The sequence below is a fragment of the Cotesia glomerata genome, linkage group LG9 (assembly GCF_020080835.1).
Source record: "Cotesia glomerata isolate CgM1 linkage group LG9, MPM_Cglom_v2.3, whole genome shotgun sequence".
Taxonomy (NCBI): Eukaryota; Metazoa; Arthropoda; class Insecta; order Hymenoptera; family Braconidae; genus Cotesia; species Cotesia glomerata.
The window spans coordinates 15,568,259-15,591,103 of NC_058166.1; the positions used below are offsets into that span (position 1 = coordinate 15,568,259).

At 28.7% G+C, this 22,845-nt stretch overlaps 3 protein-coding genes across 4 annotated transcripts; 1 reads left to right on the top strand and 2 right to left on the bottom strand.

Moving 5' to 3' along the window:
* Window positions 1-1,147: 1,147 nt before the first annotated feature.
* On the bottom strand, window positions 1,148-11,215 carry LOC123271461 (lymphocyte cytosolic protein 2-like). 2 transcript variants are annotated; one of them, XM_044737804.1, is made up of 8 exons: window positions 10,832-11,215; window positions 10,609-10,671; window positions 9,414-9,472; window positions 7,387-8,287; window positions 4,628-4,763; window positions 1,832-2,008; window positions 1,629-1,752; window positions 1,148-1,338 (listed from the first exon to the last, which is right to left on the bottom strand). In XM_044737804.1, exons 1-8 carry the CDS (start codon window positions 10,910-10,912, stop codon window positions 1,191-1,193), a joined length of 1,689 nt encoding a protein of 562 aa, XP_044593739.1. In that variant the 5' UTR covers window positions 10,913-11,215; the 3' UTR covers window positions 1,148-1,190. The 2 variants fall into 2 exon arrangements, with proteins under 2 accessions (XP_044593739.1, XP_044593740.1); XM_044737805.1 differs by lacking the exons at window positions 10,609-10,671; window positions 10,832-11,215 and adding an exon at window positions 9,567-9,689.
* A 90-nt stretch (window positions 11,216-11,305) lies between these two features.
* On the top strand, window positions 11,306-15,766 carry LOC123271468 (glutaredoxin-3). Its single transcript, XM_044737819.1, has 3 exons — window positions 11,306-11,521; window positions 13,971-14,594; window positions 15,691-15,766. The coding sequence occupies exons 1-2, from the start codon at window positions 11,472-11,474 to the stop codon at window positions 14,587-14,589; spliced, it is 669 nt and encodes a 222-aa protein (XP_044593754.1). The 5' UTR covers window positions 11,306-11,471; the 3' UTR covers window positions 14,590-14,594; window positions 15,691-15,766.
* Window positions 15,646-22,686, bottom strand: LOC123271458 (RRP12-like protein). The gene is made up of 3 exons (XM_044737797.1): window positions 22,523-22,686; window positions 22,277-22,423; window positions 15,646-19,634 (listed from the first exon to the last, which is right to left on the bottom strand). Exons 2-3 carry the CDS (start codon window positions 22,410-22,412, stop codon window positions 15,850-15,852), a joined length of 3,921 nt encoding a protein of 1,306 aa, XP_044593732.1. The 5' UTR covers window positions 22,413-22,423; window positions 22,523-22,686; the 3' UTR covers window positions 15,646-15,849.
* Window positions 22,687-22,845: the final 159 nt, after the last annotated feature.

The window sequence follows — 22,845 nt, forward strand, 5'->3', positions numbered from 1 at the left end:
CTCATTAAGAGCTTTCATTTGAGTACTCACTTACATTTTTCATATATAGATATATACAATATATATAAATATTAGAAAAATTGATGTGGGTACTTAAATGAAAGGTCTTGATTAGTGTAACATCGGGATGAGCTTATATCTTTAAAAATGCCAATAGTTCACAAGATACAACGTCATTTCTTAATTATTGACATTTTTTAAGATATAAGCTCATTCTGATGTTACACTCATGAAGAGCTTTCATTTGAGTGCCCACTTGCATTTTTGATATATTTTTCGTATATACACATATATAATATATATAAATATATGAATAATTGATGTGGGTACTCAAATGAAAGGTCTTGATGAATGTAACATCGGGATGAGCTTATATCTTTAAAAATGTCAATAGTTCACAAGATACAAGGTCATTTCTTAATTATGTATCTAGAGATAGAGTGTTTTCGAAGGCAGCCTAAATACTCATCATAACAAATTGATTACCGATGAGAATGATATAAAACCTTGAAGAGGCACAAATTCGAGTTAAGACCTTTACAATGTCACTAAATTTCACTGAAAAAAAATCGATTTTATAATATGGCTATCCTGGAGACAAATTTTTTCTTATTTATCAATAATATAGACTATTAAATAATTTATTTAATTAAATACATTTAATAAAATAATTTATTAAACTTTGAGCTTCCTTCAAATATGGTATCATATTTTTTAATCTCTTGATAAAAAATGTTAATTGAGCAAGATTAATCATCAAAATAAGTGGAATAATTAAAAAAAAAAGTGTTATTTAATAAATACAATTTATATTTATTTATATTTTATTTTGATCACATTTTTAACATAAAAATATTAGAGAGAATATACTATCGTTTTTTTTTTCTTATAAGAAATAAATGCACATTTCTTTTAAATATTTAATTATTAATTGCACTTGTGGTGTGATAAATTATCGATAAATATTTAAGTGCACTTATGATATGTTAAGATATAAATTATACATATTTAAAATCCATAAAAATAGTTATTAAGTAATATTACAAACCGTAAATTATAAAATTCATACAAAAATCAGTCATAAAAAACAGACTCATTATTCTTCATCATATTAAATTTATATCACTCTTAAATCTAACATTATAAAAAAATTTATTTAAAATGCACTGATGGTATATTATTATTATTCATTATTTAGAAGGCGTATCAGCTAATCTCGTACGACCCATCTGTATTCCACCGGAGTATAAAACTAATTCGTCTTTTGAATAAAATTTAACAATTTCTTCAACGGTTGCAAAAGTTTGTTCGTCGGCTTTTAATGATCCTAATGCATATCTAAAAAATAAATTATCTTATTTATTAAATAAAAAAAAAAAAAAAAAAAAAATATAAAAAAAAACTGAAATTAAGGTTAAAGACCCAATTATTGACATTAGCAATTTTATTTTAATTAAAAATATTAAATAATTTTAAAAAAATCAACTATCTTAAAATTTTTAACTCAAAAATTATATTTTTTAATTTATAAAAGTTGGTTTTTTTTTTTTTTTTAATTAAAATAAAATTGCAAGTGTTAATAATTGGGTCTTTTATTTTATATTAAAAAATTTTATAATTTAATTTACCTGCTATCAGTTCTTTTTCTTACAGGAACATTGTAAACTCTGTCTTTAAACCAAAGCACAAGAACTAAAGGATTATTGAGATCTGACGTCGATGGTCTTAGTAAAAAATATCCATTACGAGCGCCTATTAATAAATTTAATTTAAATTATTATCAGGTAGATGATGACCTTGACAGTTAATGTAAACATAAAACGATTCTTACGTTCTTTGATAAGAGCAATAGCTTGTTCACGTGTAACATTATGAAACCACGATGATTCCATGTAAGATTGTCCAAACGGAGGTGGTGGTAACGGTCGAGTAGCTCTCATTTCCGCTGATAGAGATGTGTTACTGCCAGAGTGTGGTAGAGTTGCTGATTTTTTTTCTGGTGAACGTTCTGCAATTAAATTAAAAAAAATTTAATATTATTATGATGAAAAAATCAGTCTATTGTTAACTATATTATTAAGAGAAGAAGAAAAATATTGTGTCCAGCATAGTCATATGATAAAATCGGTTTTTTTAATTAAATTTAGTGTCATTGCAAAAGTCTTGACTTAAATTTGTGCTTTTTCAAGGTTTTTTATCATTCTCACCGATAGTCAATTTATTATGATAAGTATTGAGGCTGCATTGAAAAATGCTCTATCTCTAAATACATAGTTAAGGAATAACCTTGTATCTTGAGAACTATTGACATTTTTAAAAATATAAGCTCATCCTGATGTTACACTCATCGAGACCTTTCATTTGAGTACCCAGATCAATTTTCATATATTTTTATATATTTATATATATGAATATATGAATATATGAAAATATATCCAAAATGCAAGTGGGTACTCAAATGAAAGCTTCTTGACAAGTGTAACATCAGGACACAATTCACTCTTTAAAAATGTGAATAATAAAAATTACGTTGTATTTTGTTCATTGATGATATTTTTAACGATATAAGCTGATCCTGGAGTTATACTCATCGAGACCTTTCGTTTGAGTACCCACATCAATATTTTATATATTTATATATATTATATATATGTATATATGAAAAATATATCAAAATGCATGTGGGTACTCAAATGAAAGGTCTTGATGAGTCTAACACTAGGATGAGCTTATATCTTTAAAAATGTCAATAATTAAGAAATTACGTTGTATTTTGTCAATTAATGATATTTTTAACGATATAAGCTCTTCCTGGAATTACACTTATCGAAACCTTTCATTTGAGTACCCACATCAATTTTTCATATATTTTATATATTTATATATATTATGCATATGTATATATGAAAAATATATCAAAATGCATGTGGGTACTCAAATGAAAGCTCTTGATGAGTGTAGCATCAGGATGAGTTCATATCTTTAAAATGTGAATAATAAAAAATTACGTTGTATTTTTGTTCATTGATGATATTTTTAACGATATAAGCTCATCCTGGAGTTATACTCATCGAGACCTTTCGTTTGAGTACCCACATCAATTTTTATATATTTATATATATTACATATATATGTATATGAAAAATGTATCAAAAATGCATGTGGGTACTCAAATGAAGGTCTTGATGAGTCTAACAGGATGAGCTTATCTTTAAAATGTCAATAATTGAGAGGCCACGTTTAATATATTTTGTCAATTAATATCGTTATTTTAACGATATAAGCTCTTCCTGGAATTACACTTATCGAAACCTTTCATTTGAGTACCCACATCAATTTTTCATATATTTTATATATTTATATATATTATGCATATGTATATATGAAAAATATATCAAAATGCATGTGGGTACTCAAATGAAAGCTCTTGATGAGTGTAGCATCAGGATGAGATTATATCTTAAAATATGTGAATAATAAAGCAATGACGTTGTATTTTGTCTACGGATAATATTTTTTAACGACATAAGCTCATTCCAATGTTACACTCATCAATACCTTTCATTTGAGTTCCCACATCAATTTTTCATATATTTATATATATTATATATATGTATATATGAAAAATATATCAAAAATGCAAGTGGGTACTTAAATGAAAGCTCTTGATGAGTGTAACGTCAGGATGAGCTTATATCTTTAAAAATGTCAATATTTAAGAAAGTGCAGTGCAATTTAACAAAAGTCATTATTTAATAAAGCAAAATTTTATTTATTTATAGTTCACAAACCACGGCAGTCACATAGTGATTGCAAAATTGCTAGTTGTAATTTATTTTTATTTTAAATAAACAATAAAATATTGAGATCTCGATTATGAAACTTTTACTGACTTGAAAGATTGAGACGAGCCTGTGTGAGCGCTGCCGAAGTTAAACATACTGATAGACTTGCTTGTTTTCGCATAGATGTATTAAGCGATATAGAACGTTTTGAACCACTAACTAATGCCATTTTTAAATAAAAATAATGTATAAATATTTGTAAATATTCAATAAAAACTAAACTAGATGTGATTCGATTGACTAGAAAGACACTACTAAACTCTAATGTATTACTATAGACTGAGTACGCGTTAGGCAGTCCGGTGGTCTCTCAGCATGAGGTAAATTTCGTAAAGTTTCATTTAAAAATAGACATTTTAGTAATTTTAATTACATGCCATACTAATTTTATTAATCTAACCTGAATGAACCAAAATTTCGTGTTCCGGTGTATAACAACATTTCGACATCGCCTGCTTTATCCGAACAATCATATCAATCACTTCATTAATCAAACGCGAGCCCAAACCAATAACAAGACCACGCGTAATTCTTAAATAAAAACACGAACATTTTCCACTTTGTTTTTGCATTTCATTGCCATTTGATTTAATTATTCATTCTAAATTTAATGGGCTAAGTACTTTGTTTGTCAGTGAACTAAAAGCGACTGAGTACTAGCAGTAAAATGCAAGTGGTTTGCAGCCAGTTGCACTACACGTGTTGTTCTGCTCATTATTTTTTTTTTCTCTAAGACTTTTTTTTTTTTTATGATAATTCTAAGTGAAAAATTTAATACCAACCAATTTTATTTAGAGATCTTGTTGATGACGTTAACGTGGGAGTTGATTCTATTGTACTTGAAATTACCGACGTCGGAGGTGGATCATTTGCGTTTGGATTCGGAAGTGGTTGAATATAATAAGCATTGTCGTCCGGCTAAAACATATAGTTAGATTAATACACATGATATCAAATGCCATTTATAAATCTAAGGATAAAAAATAATAAACCTAGTAATTATTTACAAGTGAGGTGTAACCTATTTTTGGTCATATTTAAGAGAAAAACTAACATTTTCAAATTTTTTTTATTCTGCTTGTTTTTATGGTGCATTTATGATAAAAAATGTCGTGAAAGAAAAAAATAAAGATTTTGATAGCTTTTTTGCCTTCAAAAATTAGAAAAAATTTTGGCTCTCATGTTTTTGGATAAAATTTCTATTCTATCTTTTTTTGATGTTTTTGATATATATATTTTTTTTAAAGTAGATAAAAGAATTAACAATTTAAAAAAAAGTTGAATATCACAATTTTCTAAGAAATTTATAAATTTTTTGAAAATTTGTTAAAATTGTGATAATCAACTTTTTTTTTTTTAATTATTCATTTTTTTATGTATTTTTAAAAAAAAAAAAAAAAAAAAAATATATCAATAAAATCAAATAGAAATTTCGTTAAAAAAAATAAAAATTAAAATGTTTGACTCTACTTGTAAATATTTACCATAAAGATACTTTTATCATCGAGTCTATTTAAGGACCTTTATAACAAATACAGAGAGATTTATATAAACTACCAATGCAAAACTAGAGCTAAATCAATAATCCTACCGAAAGTTAACAAAAACATAGCATTTAAAAACTCATATGTGGTTGCGGTAAAAAATTATAATTTACTACCAAACAGCTTTAAATCTTTGCATCCTAATAAAAAATTAATAAGAAAAAAAATAATAATATGATTAGGATCACGGGTAATTGGAAAAATTAATGTTAATCAATTTAAACAATCATTTCCAATTACCTGTAATCCTGATCATATTATTATTTTATTAAACTGGAAGTGAGCCGTATCGAAAAAAAAAAAAAAAAAAAAAAAATGAATTGGAAGATGGTTAAATATATATTTATAATATATAATATAATATATTATATAATATAATATATTATATAATATAATATATTATATATAATAATATATAATATATTAATATAATATACGTTAATAATTAACGTAAATCATTATATAATGATTTACGTTAATATAGAATGAGTGCAATATAAGGTAAAAGACCCAGTTATCGACATTGGCCTAGTTGTTTGACACTTGCAATTTTATTCTAATTAAAAAAATGAAATGTTCTCAAAAAGGCAATTTTCTTAAAATTCATTATTCAAAAATTATATTTATTAATTTATTAGAGTTCATTGGTTTTTTTTTAATTAAAATAGAATTACAAGTGTCAATAACTAGACCAGTGTCAGTAACTGGGTCTTTTACCTTAGAATGTAGTAACTTTTTGAGTGAATTTACATAATGTACCTAAACATGATTTTTGCTATTTATATCTTTTATATAATAAGTTATAACTTTTATATCCTATTATCTTTCTTTCCTATTCTCCAGCAATTTTTATCTTTGAATATACGTTTTTACCTGTCCTTTTAGGGTGACAGGATATAATTATAAATGTAATATACTTAAGTTAAAATTATAACCAGGCCTATGCACAGATGACTAATTTTCATCTCTATAGATGCATACTACATATGTGTATATAGGTGATTCTCTGTAAGGATGTTTTTTCCTGTCCCAGGCATTTTTTTTATTAGAAAAATTGTTATTTTGTTACTAAAAAAAATTTATTACGAAAGTAAAAAAACATTTCTATTTGGAGGATTGAAAACTAAAATGAAATAAATTTTGGTTTTTTTGCTATAAATTCGTAAACCACCGAAATAACAGTCCCCTGGGCTGTCCTATTCCCAAAATTAAAACTTTAAGATTAAATTTTAAGTTATTCGTCCATAATATATAATTTGGTCCATAATGTTTATAAACTTAATTAGTTAACTAACAATCTTCTTCAATAAAAAGTACCGAAAATTAATTTGTTTCCTTAAATTCATTAAACTGAAGTTTGTCCCAGGCATTTTAAGAACAGTCCCCTGCCAGAAGTTCAAAGCCAAAAAAAAAATCCAGCGTGTTATTTTACCTTTTGTAAGGTTTATAAGGATCTAACTAGCCTCGAGTTAATAACCATAGGGCTGTTAGCGCTTTATCACCATTTTATTTAGTGTCAAAGCACCGTTTGTGCTGGAAATATGTATCTGGGCCACTTCAAAACTCAGTCCCCTGGCAACTATTTTTATAAATAATTTATATATAAAATTCGATCCATAAGTCTTAATATTATTCTAATTAATGTAAACACTCATTGAGAACTTGAAAAGTTGAATGCATTGAAATAGTTTGCTTGATTTATCTCAATTTGATAAAAAAAAAAAACAGTCCCCTGGCAAACAGTCCCCTGTCATGTTATATGGCAAAAGATACACAAATATCAAAAAAGCAAAAATTAATTCGGCTGTTTATTTATTATCATTAAGCTGATAGTTTTGTAGCCCTTGTTAATTTTTTTTCTAATAAAATCAAAAATAATTTGGTCGGACAATTTTGTACAGATTTAAGACGCCCTTACAGAGTATCACCCATATATTTATTAGGTATATGTATGTATATATATTATCCTGGCAATAAAAGAATAAATAAATACTAACATTCTCTGTAATGCATTCATAAATTTCATAATCCTCTTGATTCTCTTGGCTCGTTGTACTTGGAGGCTTATAAACAATTTCAATAGATTTTTGTATAAGTGATTGATTACTACCCAGTTTTATGCGATTTTGTTCAATAATTTGTTCATCAAAAGCCTCATACTCGTCCTCACTTTCATCAGTTTTAGTTGGAAGATTAGCCACAAGGTCAAAATTTCTAAGCATCACCGGAGGTTTAGGAAGATCGTCGGATTTTTCAAATACTCGTGGACATTTTTCAGGCCTTGGTGGAGGAACAGCAGGTTTTTTTATTTCTTTACCATCAACAACTTGGCTTGGTGTATTTGCAGGAGAAAATACTTTAGTTTTCGGCTTTGTAGATCTGTCCGGCATTTCAGGTTTTTTAATTGTTGGCTTACTTTCCGGGTATCGTAATTTCAATTGTTCCTTCAGTTGACTAGCCAGCGTTTGCTCAAATTTTTTGTGTAACTGCGAGACAGTTTTTGACTTTAATTTCTCCTCTTGCTCAAAATTCATGTAAGCATTCTCTTGATCTGCAGCACTTGAATCAGATCCACAGTTCATATAAATACTATCAGGCCTATTATTAGTTTTATTAGTACACGTAGAAGTATTATTAATTTCTTGAGCAAGTTTTTCGTGCTTCTGAAACATCATTAAACTATTTCGAAAGTCTGTGCGTTGTTGTAGAGTTGGATTATTTTTACGTAGCACAGGATTCTTTTTGGTTAGTGGGTCATCGTCCTCTTCGTCGTCTTCGAAGTCTGTTCCCCATGATCCAGAATCGCTGACGGGTTCTTGATCCACTTGAACTATACTCGCCACTGATACATGCTCTTCCGGAACACGATTTAGCTCCTCGACAAATCCCCAAAGACTCCTGGAAAAAAATAAAAAAATTAAATACCCTTTATCCCAGTTAATTACTAATCTATATTATTAAGAGAATAAGCAAAAAATTTTGGCCAGTTTATTTATATGATAAAATGGGTTTTTATAGTGAAATTTAGTGTCATTGCAAAAGTCTTGACTTAAATTTGTGCTTTTTCAAGGTTTTTTATCATTCTCACCGATAGTCAATTTATTATGATAAGTATTGAGGCTGCATTGAAAAATGCTCTATCTCTAAATACATAATTACGAAATAGCCTTGTATCTTGTGAATTATTGACATTTTTAAAGATATAAACTCATCCCGATGTTACACTCATCGAGACCTTTCATTTGAGTACCCACATCAATTTTTAATATATTTCATATATTTATATATATTATATATATGTATATATGAAAAATATATCAAAATGCGTGTGGGTACTCAAATGAAAGCTCTTGACGAGTGTAACGTCAGGATAAGCTTATATCTTGAAAATTGTCAATATTTAAGAAATGACGTTGTATTTTGTCTAGTAATGATATTCTTAACGATATAAGTTCATTTTGGAATTACACTAATCGAGACCTTTCATTTGAGTACCCACATCAATTTTTAATATATTTCATATATTTATATATATTATATATATGTATATATGAAAAATATATCAAAATGCGTGTGGGTACTCAAATGAAAGCTCTTGACGAGTGTAACGTCAGGATAAGCTTATATCTTGAAAAATGTCAATAGTTAAGAAATGATGTTGTATTTTGTCTACAAATGATATTTTTAACGATATAAGCTCATCCTGAAATTACACTTATCAAGACCTTCCATTTGAGTACCCACATCAATTTTTCATATATTTATATATATTATATACATGTATATATGAAAAATATATCAAAAATGCATGTAGGTACTTAAGTAAAAGTTCTTGATGAGTGTAACATCGGGATGAGCTTATATCTTTAAAAATTTCAACATTCAAGAAAGTACAGTGCAATTTAACCAAAGTCATTATTTAATATAGCAAAATTTTGTTTATTTATAGTTCACAAGTCATGACAGTCACATAGTGACTGCAAGATTACTAATTAAAATAATTTTAAATATAAAATATATTTACCATGTTTGTGAGCGCGTTAAGTCACGCTTCCAAAGCGCTAATTTTCCCTCTGTCAAGTGCTGTCGAGTAATTAAAGGCATTAAAATCATTTAAAAAGTTGTCGAGTCTAAAATAAATAATAAAAATGATAAAACTATGACCGGATGTATATACCGATAAGAGATTCCATTTAACCAGCGAATTCTTCGTAACATCACCACGAGAAAATAACATGACTAATTATTAATTAAATATTATGTAAAATAAACTATATTAATATAATCGTATTTTATTAACAGAACTAATAAAAAAAAAAAGTAAGTGGATAATGCGGGCTGCCTTCCAGATGTTTACTGATGACGATTCACACGATTCATTTCATTTACTTTAGTGAAATCAGAGTTTCTCTTTTCTTTTTTTTCCTCATATCGCAATTACGAATCTACAGACGCTTCAATGAATGCGAATTTACTCAGGGAATGTTAAATATATGATAATACTAAAGTGAGCCGAGGTTTTTAATTTTTTAGTTTTTCATTTATTAAAATTAGAACTAAAAAATATTTTTTTTAAATTTCATTTATAGTTTTTCAAGTTTTGTACGAATAAAATATTTAAAAAAAATTTTTTTTAACAAATTTTTCAATAAAAAAAAATTTTTTTTAAATTTGAAAATTTCTTTTAATTTTTTAAAATTATTTTTTAATAAAATCAATTATAGAAATTTGAAGATGTCGGTTAATTTAATTTTCATTAAAAATATTTTTTAAAAATTAGTTTTTCAAATTTTTTTACAATTGAAATTTTTTTATTTTTTTGTAATATTTTTTTCAATAAAAAAAAATTCTAGAAGTTTAAAAATTTCTTCTTTTAATTTTATATAAATTATTTTTTAATAAAATCAATCATAAATATTTTTTAGAAATTAGTTTTTCGATTTTTTTCTAATTAAAAATTTTTTTAAATATTTTTTTCAATAAAAAAAAAATTCTATAAGATTTTAAATGTCGGCTAACTTAATTTTCATAAATATATATCTAGCTATATAAAAAAGTACAGTTAACAATTTATAAATAAATATTAAATAAAATTGAGAATAAAATTAAAATGTGTCTATACTATTCATTTTTAGATGACTAATCAAATATCAATTATTAACAATTAAGTCAATCATAATATTGATTTTCTTTATTTAATCTAAACATGATCAACATACCCAAAGTTCATCACCATCAATTTGACGTTTCAATACAGCTTCACAGCACTCATCAAGACCATTCTGAAAATTTAACAAACATTTAATTAAATTGAGCGAAAGTAAATAAAAATATTGACTTAAAAAAAAAATATTTATCTTCCTACATAACATTCCATGTATGTAACTTTATGATCAACACTGCGATAAAAATGTACTTTAAAATTATTAAAAATAATTTTACCTTTTTGAGTGCTTGAATGACCTCGTCGGTGGTCCAATTTTTGATGTGTTTAATAGCTTCAGACCTTGACAATTTGGACATGGTCCGTATTCCCGGCAGTATAAAAAAATCGCCAAGCGCACGTGACGTTGTGCGAACGCATCTGGCCGACCCTTTTTTTCCTCAACAAGATGCGTGACAGTTATGTTTCTCTCGCGGTCTTTACACTCATAATACTTTTTTTTTCTCATACACTATAAAAGTGTCACTGTGTGTGAGTGAGTGTGTATAGAATAATAGTGATGATGATGATGATAATAAGAATGTGTGACACCACAGATGGCCGATGTTGTGCTGCTGTTGACACTGTGACAGGGCGCGACCGATGAAAACAATTGGAACTTTCCGTTGGATCTTACGCAATCTTTGATAATTATTTCCGTTAGATCGTAAATTAAATGTGGCGCTGACTCTTATAGAGGTCGCTGCAGTCAACACTCGACACTCGATATATAAGTACATAAGAAAAGTGTATAAGTGTATATAATAAGTAAATAAGTAAATAAGAAAATCCTTACCAAAGTGTATTTTTGTGTTTTGTGTGTGGTTCCGGTTTATTTATTTTTTTTTACGGATTAATTTACTAAATAAAAACTAAAAAATGAGCGTGTCACTTCTAACTTCTGCTGAAGATTTAAATGCATTTCTCAGGTGAGTTTTTATTGTTAAGAAAAATAATAATATTAATATTTCACAATTCCTAACCTAAAGTTAGCAGTTATTTGAACATTATTAAATCTATATTATTAAGGATTAAGTAAAATTTTGTGGCCGGTGTATTTATATGATAAAAAAGGGTTTTTATGGTTAAATTTGATATCGTATAAAAAGTCTTGACCTAGAGTTGTGCCTTTTTATGGTTTGATATCATTCTCACCAATAGTCAATTTATTATACGTATTTAGGCTGCATTTGAAAATGCTTTTTTTTTTAGATACATAATTAAGAAATAGCCTTTTATCTTGTGAAATATTTAAATTTTTAAAGATATAAGCTCATCCCGATGTTACACTCATCGAGACTTATCATTTGAGTACCCACATCATTTTTTCAAATATATTATATATATATATGTATACATAAAAATGATATCAAAATACACGTGGGTACTTAAATAAAAGCTCTTGATGAGTGTAACATCGGGATGAGCTTATATTTTAAAAAATGTGAATAATAAAGCAATGACGGTGTATTTTGTCCACTAATGATATTTTTAACGATATAAGCTCATCCTGGAGTTACACTCATCGAGACCTTTCATTTGAGTAACCACATCAATTTTTTATATATTTATATATAATATATATATGTATATTTGAAAAATATATCAAAATACACGTGGATACTCAAATGAAAGTTCTTGATGAGTGTAACAACAGGATGAGCTTATATCTTTAAAAATGTCAATAATAATGCAATGACGGTGTATTTTGTCCACTAATGATATTTTTAACGATATAAGCTCATCCTGGAGTTACACTCATCGAGACCTTCCATTTGAGTACCCACTTAATTTTTTCATATATATATATATATATATATATATCAAAATACACGCGGGTACTCAAATGAAAGTTCTTGATGAGTGTAACATCGGGATGAGTTCATATCTTTAAAAATGTGAATAATAAAAAAATTACGTTGTATTTTGTTCATTTATGATATTTTTAACGATATAAGCTCATCCTGGAGTTATACTCATCGAGACCTTTCATTTGAGTACCCACATCAATTTTTTATATATTTATATATATTATATATATGTATATTTGAAAAATATATCAAAATACACGTGGGTACGCAAATGAAAGTTCTTGATGAGTGTAACATCAGGATGAGCTTATATCTTTAAAAATGTGAATAATAAAGCAATGACGGTGTATTTTGTCCACTAATGATATTTTTAACGATATAAGCTCATCCTGATATTACACTCATCGAGACCTTTTATTTGAGTTCCCACATCAATTTTTCATATATTTTATATATTTATATAAATGCATATATGAAAAATATATCAAAATGCATGTGGGTATTCAAATGAAAGCTCTTAATAAGTGTAACATCAGGATGAGCTTATATCTTTAAAAATGTGAATAATAAAGCAATGACGGTGTATTTTGTCCACTTATGATATTTTTAACGATATAAGCTCATCCTGGAGTTATACTCATCGAGACCTTTCATTTATTGAGTACCCACATCAATTTTTTATATATTTATATATATTATGAATATGTATATATGAAAAATATATCAAAATACACGTGGGTACTCAAATGAAAGGTCTCGATGAGTGTAACATCAGGATGAGCTTATATCTTTAAAAATGTGAATAATAAAGCAATGACGGTGTATTTTGTCCACTAATGATATTTTTAACGATATAAGTTCATCCTGGAGTTACACTCATCGAGACCTTTCATTTGAGTACCCACTTGATTTTTTCATATATTTATATATATTACATATATGTATATGTATGAAAAATATATTAAAATACACGTGGGTACTCAAATGAAAGCTCTTGATGAGTGTAACATCGGGATGAGCTTATATTTTGAAAAATGTGAATAATAAAGCAATGATGGTGTATTTTGTATACTAATGATATCTTAAACGATATAAGCTCATCCTGGAGTTATACGCATCGAGACCTTTCATTTGAGTACCCACATCAATTTTTTATATATTTATATGTATTATATATATGTATATATGAAAAATATATCAAAATACACGTGGGTACTCAAATGAAAGCTTTTGATGAGTGTAACATCAGGATGAGCTTATATCTTTAAAAACGTCAATAGTTAAGAAAGCACGGTGCAATTTAACAAAAGTCATTATTTAATAAAACAAAATTTTATTTATTTATAGATCACAAGTCACGGCAGTCACATAGTTTTATTTATCAAACAAATTTATTCTAAAAATTTATTTTTAAAAAATTGCATTTTTATTTTTTAAAATTTCTACAAGTCAATTTTATTTTCTCTTTTTTTTTTTGCCATAATTCATTTGTTACAGAAATTTTCAAAACTATCAAATATCTGCTAAATTAATTTTCAAGTTTTTTAACCTTATTATATGGTTTTAGGTCTCCAGAATTATTGGTTATACATTTCTTTGCACCTTGGGCTGAGCAATGTAGTCAAATAAATGACTTATTCGACACTTTGGCTGTAGCAGATGAGTACAAAAAAGCTAAATATGCAAAACTCGAAGCTGAAAACTTCCCTGATGCTTCTATCCAGTATAAAATCACCGCGGTACCAACAGTTGTGCTGATTAAAAATTCAAAACTGGTCGACAGAGTTGATGGAGTCAATCCTGCGTTAATAGGAGAAAAAATAAAAAAGCACTTATCTAGTCCTTCGGCAGCTGATGAAATTTGCAAACCAGCTAGTCTGGAAGAGCGTTTGAAGCAATTGGTAAACAAAGCTCCGTGTATGCTGTTCATGAAAGGTGATCGTGTTACTCCAAGATGTGGATTCTCCAGGACAATTGTTGGGCTATTGGACTCTTTTAACACAGACTACCAAACGTTTGATATTCTTCAAGATAATGACGTGAGAGAGGGCTTGAAAAAATTCAGTGACTGGCCAACTTACCCTCAGCTGTACATTAATGGTGAATTGATAGGAGGTCTAGATATTGTTAAAGAAATGAACGAAAATGGAGAATTAGAAAGCATGCTACCTAAAAAATCCACGTAATTTATGTAAGTATATAAAATAAGGTATCAGGCGTCTTGATCCTCCGATAAAATATCCCAAAAAAAATATCTCCGGACAAAATATCACACAAAATCTATGATAGAAACGCACAACACGGTAACAAGCTTATTTGTAGGTCTACTGTCGAATAAAAACCATGATAAAAGAGCACAACACGGTAAAGTTGTGCTACGAATATTTGTCAAAATTCTGTTAAGGGGTTACATGAGTTTCACGGTTTCAAAAAATCGATTTTTTTGTCTTATTAAATTCTACAACATCTCTAGAATATTGTCCTAAAGTTTCAAATCGATCTGAATGATAGTTTCGGAGATACAGTTTTAAAAAGTTGCAAGCTCAAGGCGCTGTTGTATTGTCACTCAAAACTTTAAACGCGTTTTTCTCAAAACTATGTTTTCAAAGACGGTGGTCAAGATTTCTCGAGAACTACTCAACCGATCTTGATGAAATTTTAGACAGGTCTTCGAGATATAATTTACAAGGTTTTGAATGAAGGATTTTTTTTTTCAATTACAACTATTAAAAAAAAAATGCCGCGAAATTTTAGCCAAATTTTTAATTTTTTTGTAAAAACCTCTGCCAAAAATCCAATTTTCACTTTTTTTCTTCGTTCAAGACCTAGTTTGAAGTCTTAACTAAAGCACATATTTTTTTTTTTCACTTCAAATAATCTTGCTATAAGTTCTGCTACCCACGCGGACGCATCTTTTTTCCAAGGGCTCGCCGGAAATGACGTCACATTAGCAGAGTTTTTAATATTTTTTTTTTAATTTCTGTAATCCCTTATTAAACATGTATCTTTAAGACAGTAAAAAGTTTGATGAAAATATTTCATTTTTTCTATTAAAAAAAAAATTGTTAAAAATAGGCCATTTTTCCCCGGAGGTAACCCATTTAACCCCTTAATAAGTGTTAAAATAAAATTGATAATTTTTTTCAAATTTATTGTTTTGAATTATTTTATTAAAAAATTTAATCATTAAGGATATTTTGTCAGAGGATCAAGAATCATGGAACCATAAAACAATTAAATTATTTTTTTTTAATTTCATTTATTTATTTAAACATTTTTTTTTACAGAAATCAACTGCTACCACTTAATTTCAACGATTGAATGTAATTTTGGATCAATGAAATAAATATTTGAAAAATTTAATAATAATTCTATTTGTTATTTAATTCCATATCTAACTCTAAATTATATAAAATTTTTGAACTTCTTATTAATATTGAATAAAATTACATCTTCCGCCTCGCTTTTTTGCCCATTTGTGCCCCTTTCTTAGCTCCAGAAATAACCCCCTTAAACCTACTAGCATTTTTCATTTTCTTCCTACGATTCAACGAAGCCCTTGTCAAAGGAACATAAGCGTAAGGATCAGGCTTGCCCTTTTTCTTAACATCCCCAGCAGCTTTCTTAGACCTATACTCAGCACCAAGTGTCTTATCCAACTTGGCTGATTTTAAAGGTCGATGGATTCCCGATCCACCGGGCTTGTACACCGACTTGCTAGCAACACTAGTAGCAACACTCCCAGCATCAGTACTTCCACTGAGTTTACGCTTTCTCGGGAATTTCGAACCAGATTTTCCATCATCCTCATCATCATCCTTATCAGGATCATCATCAGAATCTTCCCCAAGGAACGGTAATTGTTTCTTCTTTTTCCCAACCTTTTCTTCTTCACTCTCATCATCACTATCCTTAATAATCAACCTTCCAGCATCATCAGTTTTAAACCCTCTATTCTTAAGTTTACCCCTCTCCAATAAATTAGCAGACCCAGGTTTACTCGAGGTAATATTCCTCATCGCAGCAGGATCAGTAAAGTCCATAATATCATCTTCATTTTCCTTAATCCAAATTTTAGGCGCCTGTTTCTTCTTATTATCTCCCCCATCATTATCAGTATCATCAAAATCTTCATCACTATCAGCCAAAATATCTTCAATACTTTTAGGCTTCCTCTTAACACTAAATTCTTCATCACTGTCTTCACCTTTCTTCCTTTCTTCCTTAATTTTTTGCTTACGCGCTTCAATCTTCCTTATATTTTTAATCCTCTTGTGCATAATCTCATCAGACTGCGGAATTAATTCAGAAATAGGCTCAATACCAAACTTTCGAATTAATTTAGTCAAAATGTCTCTAACTTTCTGCCTGAAATGTCGTTTGCAATCTTCAGTCATTCCCGTAATTCCTTTCATAATACTCTGCAAGTCGGGACCAATAATCGCAGTGGGAAAAGCTGATAAATAAACCTTAACATAACAAAGCGCTGATAAAACAATTTCTCTAGCAGGTCCAGTTAAAAGTGTGCAAGTAAGCTCAAGAATTTCTTTAGCTCTGCTAATTCCAATCGACCCAGTGTACTTATAAGTCAAACTAGCTAAACTCAGAAGAGTAGCATGAATAAAAGCAGGATTGCTTCCTAATCCCGCTACAATTATCTGAATATACTTATCAAAACTATCCCCTTTGTCCAATAATCTATCCGCGATATTATTCAACACTTGATAAGCCAACGTGCGACATTTAGCTTTTACATCTTTAACGCACATCACAACTTCCGGGACAATAGCTTCCAAAAACTTAATTTTTTCTAATTGCTGATTATATTTTATCAAATAATCAATGCAGCGCAAACGCGAAGCTCTGCTAATAGTACAAACACTCGTAGCAGCTCCAATCAAAACTTTCTGAATAGCTTTGTAATTTTCCTGAACAAATTCTTTACAAATTTCCTTCTCACTTCCCAGGATTTCTTCCAGAAATTTATAAGCTTGCTTTTGTTCTTTTGGTTGCTTAGTACTCTTAAATATAACTACGCACTTATTGTATAATTCAAGAAGACGTTCTTGGTCAGTAAACTGGACCAGAATTCTAATCAAACTAAACAAAGCTTGCTTACTATAGTCATTTTCTTCAGATTGTAATTTAGTTAGCGCAGTATTGAGCAATTCTTTGCACAATTCGGGAGGTGTTATACTCAAGTAAGCTTTTATTGTGTCAAATGCAGCAAGACGCTGGCCTTCTTCAACAGTATCTTTCGGTTGAGTTGTATAAAAAGAGAATAATAGTGGTAAGTAATTTTTTGAGTAGTTAGCTAGGGTTTTTATATCTTCCTTTTTGTCATTTTCTACAGAGCGAGTTATTAATCTACGCAAAGCAGTCATTACAAATATTCTTAAATCCTTTTTCTCGCTGAGAATTGTACCAAGAATTCTTGCAATTTCTTTAAAGCTCTTTTCAATATCAGGAGGATTGTTGCAGAAATTTGGTAAAAGCGACCAGATTTGTGAAGTTAATAATCCGTAACTATGCGACATAATTCCGTCATTTTTAGCTTTTAATCCTAGGCTCAATTTCTCGCAATTTGTAGCTAGAGGGATTAGGATGTCTTTAAAGTAAGAAAGTGGTGCAGTAGAGATACAATCTTTCAAAACAGGCAACAGCCAGCTACGTTTTAAATCAAAAATCCCATGAGAAGTAACCAGAGGAATTACTTCAAGGACTTTTTCCGGTCCCATAGCTTTAACTGCAGCTCCAACTGCAAACTCAACTTCTGAATTGTAAGTGAACTTATGCGTGTCTCTTAATTCACAAAGGTCGCTTAAAATAGGCGCTAGATCATTTTGACATTTAACTCCAGCAATTTGGAAAAGCACAGCTAGTAAATGAAGAATGTGGTGCCAAGCTGAGTTGTATCTCAACTGCATTCCACTTCTAATCAACAAAATAATTTCCCTAATTGTCTTTTCGTATTTACGCGCTGTATTTTCACTTTCGCATAGCGGAGCTACACATACTTGAAGAAGAGTTTTAACAGTATGCGATGCAGCAGTAATTATTTCAGGTTTGTCTGATAGCCAAAGCTCGGTAGCTTTTTGGATTATCTGATGGATATTTGCTGCGCAAAGATTTAAAGAATTTACGGAAAGATTCACGTGAGCTTCTTGCATTACTGCAAGCCAAGCTAGAGTAAGCTGAGTATCTCCACGATTGGGTTGAATTTCGTGCAACGCGTTTATAATCTGTGCGTTTAATTTTGAAGGTAAGATTGACTCAGTAGGTTTTGAAATAAAAAGACTGTGGAATGTTTGCAAACAGCAGGAAGATATCAAGACATTTTTTAGGACCATTATACGTAACAGACCTTCGCAGATTGACTTTACATATGTTTTAGGCAATTGGTGAATTATATCTTTTAATAGGGTCAAAATATGAAGGGTTGAAGTGATAGTTCCTGGCTTACCTGCGTCTTCAAATTGCTTCAAACAGTGCTTGGCTATTTCTGGAGCTGCTGGATGATAAGCTGGTGGATTTTCTTTCATTAATTCGCTGCCTTTTAAGATAGCACACACAGCATGTTGAGCTGCTTTCCGGACTTTCGGTTTTGAATGAATTGTCAGGGAAAGAATCCCGTAAAGAATTTGCATTGTGGAGGAATTAGACCAAGTAATTGCCTCTTGGGCTCGCAATAAAACGGAGAGACACCCGATACAGTGACGGATTATTAAATAGTTTTCACGCTCGATGTATCTCTCGAGAATTTGGATGAATACTTTGCTTGCTTGGCTGAACTGAGCTTTAAGAACGTTTTTGGGGACTGTTTTTAAACCCATTCCTAGGAGGGATAAAATAGCTGCTATAGATTCTGAAGAACTAGCTGAGTTTTCGGATTCGTTAGAATAAGCTTGCTCTAGGGTTGTCATAAGAGCTGCGTAGTATTCAGTTGATGATTCTGTTCCTCCGTTTTGCTTTATTACTTCGGTTACTGCGGTTAAGATTGCGAGCATCTCTTTGTGGATTAAAGAGGTTGATTGAAAGTGAGTTAGGAAACGGCTGAAGGAAGTGTTGGAACAGTTACTGTAGTTACTAGCGAATGTTCCGAAGGTTTTGAATGTATCTGCTGTTGAACTTGCGTCGTCGAAGTCATTGTCGATCTCGATTTTTTCGGAGGGTTCTAATCCTTGGAGGGCATCTAGTCTCTTTACTGCTTCTGTTGTTAGACGACTGGGTCCTGATGTAAAAATTATTAATGTAGTTTGTTAATTTAAGCCAAAGATAATTATGGATATGTACTGAAGTTAGGTGATGATTTTAATTTTTTAATTATTTATTTAGTAACACAAAATATATTTTTAAAATTGCACTTATAGTTTTTCAGATGAAATTTTTAAAAATTTTTTTTAATAAAAAATTTATAAAAAGTTTTAGATGTCGGGTAATTTTTCATATTATAAAAATGTACTGGAATTGGCAGACATATAATTTTTATAACAAATTATTAAAAAAAAAAATAGATTTTAAAAATGGAATTTTTATTTTATAATCGATATTATTAAGAGAATAAGCGAAATTTTGTGGAGAGTGTATATATATGATAAAAAAGGTTTTTATGGTTAAATTTGGTATCGTTGGAAAAGTTTTGACTTGAATTTGTGCCTTTTCAAGGTTTCATATCATTCTCATCGATAGTCAATTTATTATGATAAGTATTTAGGCTTCACTCGAAAATGCTCTATCTCTACATAATTAAGAAATGACCTTGTATTTTGTGAACTATTGACATATTTAAAGATATAAGCTCATCCCGATGTTATACTCATCAAGGCCTTTCATTTGAGTACCCACATCAATTTATCACATATTTCATATATTTATATATATGAATATATGTATATATTAAAAATATATTAAAAATGCATGTGGGTACTCAAATGAAAGCTCTTGATGAGTATAACATCGAGATGAGCTTGTATCTTTAAAAATGTCAAAAGTTAAGAAACGACAGTGCAATTTAACAGAATTAAATATTTTATAAAACAAAATTTTGTCCTCAAGATAGTTAAAATCAATTTTGTCCTCAAGATACGTTAAAATCAATTTTTTTAGTGAAATTTAGTGTCATTGCAAAGGTCTTGTCTTGAATTTGTTCTTTTTTGAGATTTCTTATCATTCTCACCGATAGTCAATTTACTATGATAAGTATTTAAGCTGCATTCAAAAATGCTCTATCTCTAGATAAATAATTAAGAAATTACCTTCTATTTTGTAAAATATTGACATTTTTAAAAATATAAGCTCATCCCGATGTTACACTCATCAAGACCTTTCATTTGAGTACCCACATCAATTTTTCATATATTTATAAATATTATATATTTATATATATTAATATATGTATATATGAAAAATATATCAAAAATGCATGTGGGCACTCAAATGAAAGCTCTTGATGAGTATAACATCGAGATGAGCTTGAATCTTTAAAATTTATATTATATATATGTATATATGAAAAATATATCAAAAATTCATGTGGGTACTCAAATGAAAGCTCTTGATGAGTATAACATCGAGATGAGCTTGTATCTTTAAAAATGCCAAAAGTTAAGAAACGACAGTGCAATTTAACAGAATTAAATATTTTATAAAACAAAATTTTGTCCTCAAGATAGTCATACGTTAAAATCAATTTTTTTAGTGAAATTTAGTGTCATTGCAAAGGTCTTGTCTTGAATTTGTTCTTTTTTGAGATTTCTTATCATTCTCACCGATATTCAATTTACTATGATAAATATTTAAGCTGTATTCAAAAATGCTCTATCTCTAGATAAATAATTAAGAAATTACCTTCTATCTTGTAAAATATTGTCATTTTTAAAGATATAAGCTCATCCCGATGTTACACTCATCAAGACCTTTCATTTGAGTACCCACATCAATTTTTCATATATTTATAAATATTATATATTTATATATATTAATATATGTATATATGAAAAATATATCAAAAATGCATGTGGGCACTCAAATGAAAGCTCTTGATGAGTATAACATCGAGATGAGCTTGAATCTTTAAAATTTATATTATATATATATATATATGAAAAATATATCAAAAATGCATGTGGGTACTCAAATGAAAGCTCTTGATGAGTATAACATCGAGATGAGCTTGTATCTTTAAAAATGTCAAAAGTTAAGAAACGACAGGGCAATTTAACAGAATTAAATATTTTATAAAACAAAATTTTGTCCTCAAGATATAGTCATACGTTAAAATAAATTTTTTTAGTGAAATTTAGTGTCATTGCAAAGGTCTTGTCTTGAATTTGTTCTTTTTTGAGATTTCTTATCATTCTCACCGATAGTCAATTTACTATGATAAGTATTTAAGCTGCATTCAAAAATGCTCTATCTCTAGATAAATAATTAAGAAATTACCTTCTATCTTGTAAAATATTGACATTTTTAAAAATATAAGCTCATCCCGATGTTACACTCATCAAGACCTTTCATTTGAGTACCCACATCAATTTTTCATATATTTATAAATATTATATATTTATATATATTAATATATGTATATATGAAAAATATATCAAAAATCCATGTGGGTACTCAAATGAAAGCTCTTGATGATTGTAACATCAAGATGAGCTTATATCTTTAAAAATCTCAATGGTTAAGAAAATACAGTGCAATTGAACAAAATTCATTATTCAATAAAGCAAAATTCTATTTATTTATAGTTTACCAATCACGGCAGCCACATAGTGACTGCAAGATTGCTAGTAATTTGATTGTTTTAAACATCTAAAAAATGATTAGATGTTTAGTAAATTAAATATCACAAATTTTTAAGCAATTTCTTACCTAAGGTTGGCTGGCCAAATCCTGATCTGGCTTGATTTCTGTATTTTTTAGTCTCCGGATTGGAGTTCGAACTTTGACCTTTTGGCCAACGCTTAGCACCTTTACGGGTTGGTGCTCGTGGACGTAACTTCCCCATTTTTTAACAAACTATCAACAAAAAAATTTATTTTAATCAACTAATTTAGAAAAAATCATTAACATCTTTTATAACCTCCAAAAATACATACGCAATAAAATTACACTTACCGTTTATTTTTATAATAATTATAAAAAAATTTTTTTTTAATATTCTTCTTTTTATCAATTTATGAAACTGTAACTATTGTTATAATTATAACAAATAAATCTTTTATTTAGCATGTGAGATAGTTCCCACGTGTTATACTCAACAATACTCAAGTAAGCACACTATACATTTAAAGTGTGAATAATATATTGTGTATATAAATATGGATTGTATGAAAGGTTGAGGTTAGAAAAATGTAGTTAAGTCGGTAAAAGCGATTTGTAATAAATTTGCGGCAAATTTAAAAACAATTTTTTTTTTTTTTTATAAAGACAATATTATT

Bases quoted from the DNA above. Each gene is read 5' to 3' on its own strand.
- LOC123271461 (XM_044737804.1), bottom strand. From the start codon at position 10,912: ATGTCCAAATTGTCAAGGTCTGAAGCTATTAAACACATCAAAAATTGG. The intron at 4,764-7,386 runs GTTAGTATTTAT...TATATGTTTTAG, and splicing joins ATGAATGCATTACAGAGAAT to CCGGACGACAATGCTTATTA. The intron at 1,753-1,831 runs GTAAGAATCGTT...ATTTATTAATAG, and splicing joins TATTGCTCTTATCAAAGAAC to GCGCTCGTAATGGATATTTT.
- LOC123271458 (XM_044737797.1), bottom strand. From the start codon at position 22,412: ATGGGGAAGTTACGTCCACGAGCACCAACCCGTAAAGGTGCTAAGCGT. The intron at 19,635-22,276 runs GTAAGAAATTGC...TTTTTACATCAG, and splicing joins ATTTGGCCAGCCAACCTTAG to GACCCAGTCGTCTAACAACA.
- LOC123271468 (XM_044737819.1), top strand. From the start codon at position 11,472: ATGAGCGTGTCACTTCTAACTTCTGCTGAAGATTTAAATGCATTTCTC. The intron at 11,522-13,970 runs GTGAGTTTTTAT...ATATGGTTTTAG, and splicing joins GATTTAAATGCATTTCTCAG to GTCTCCAGAATTATTGGTTA.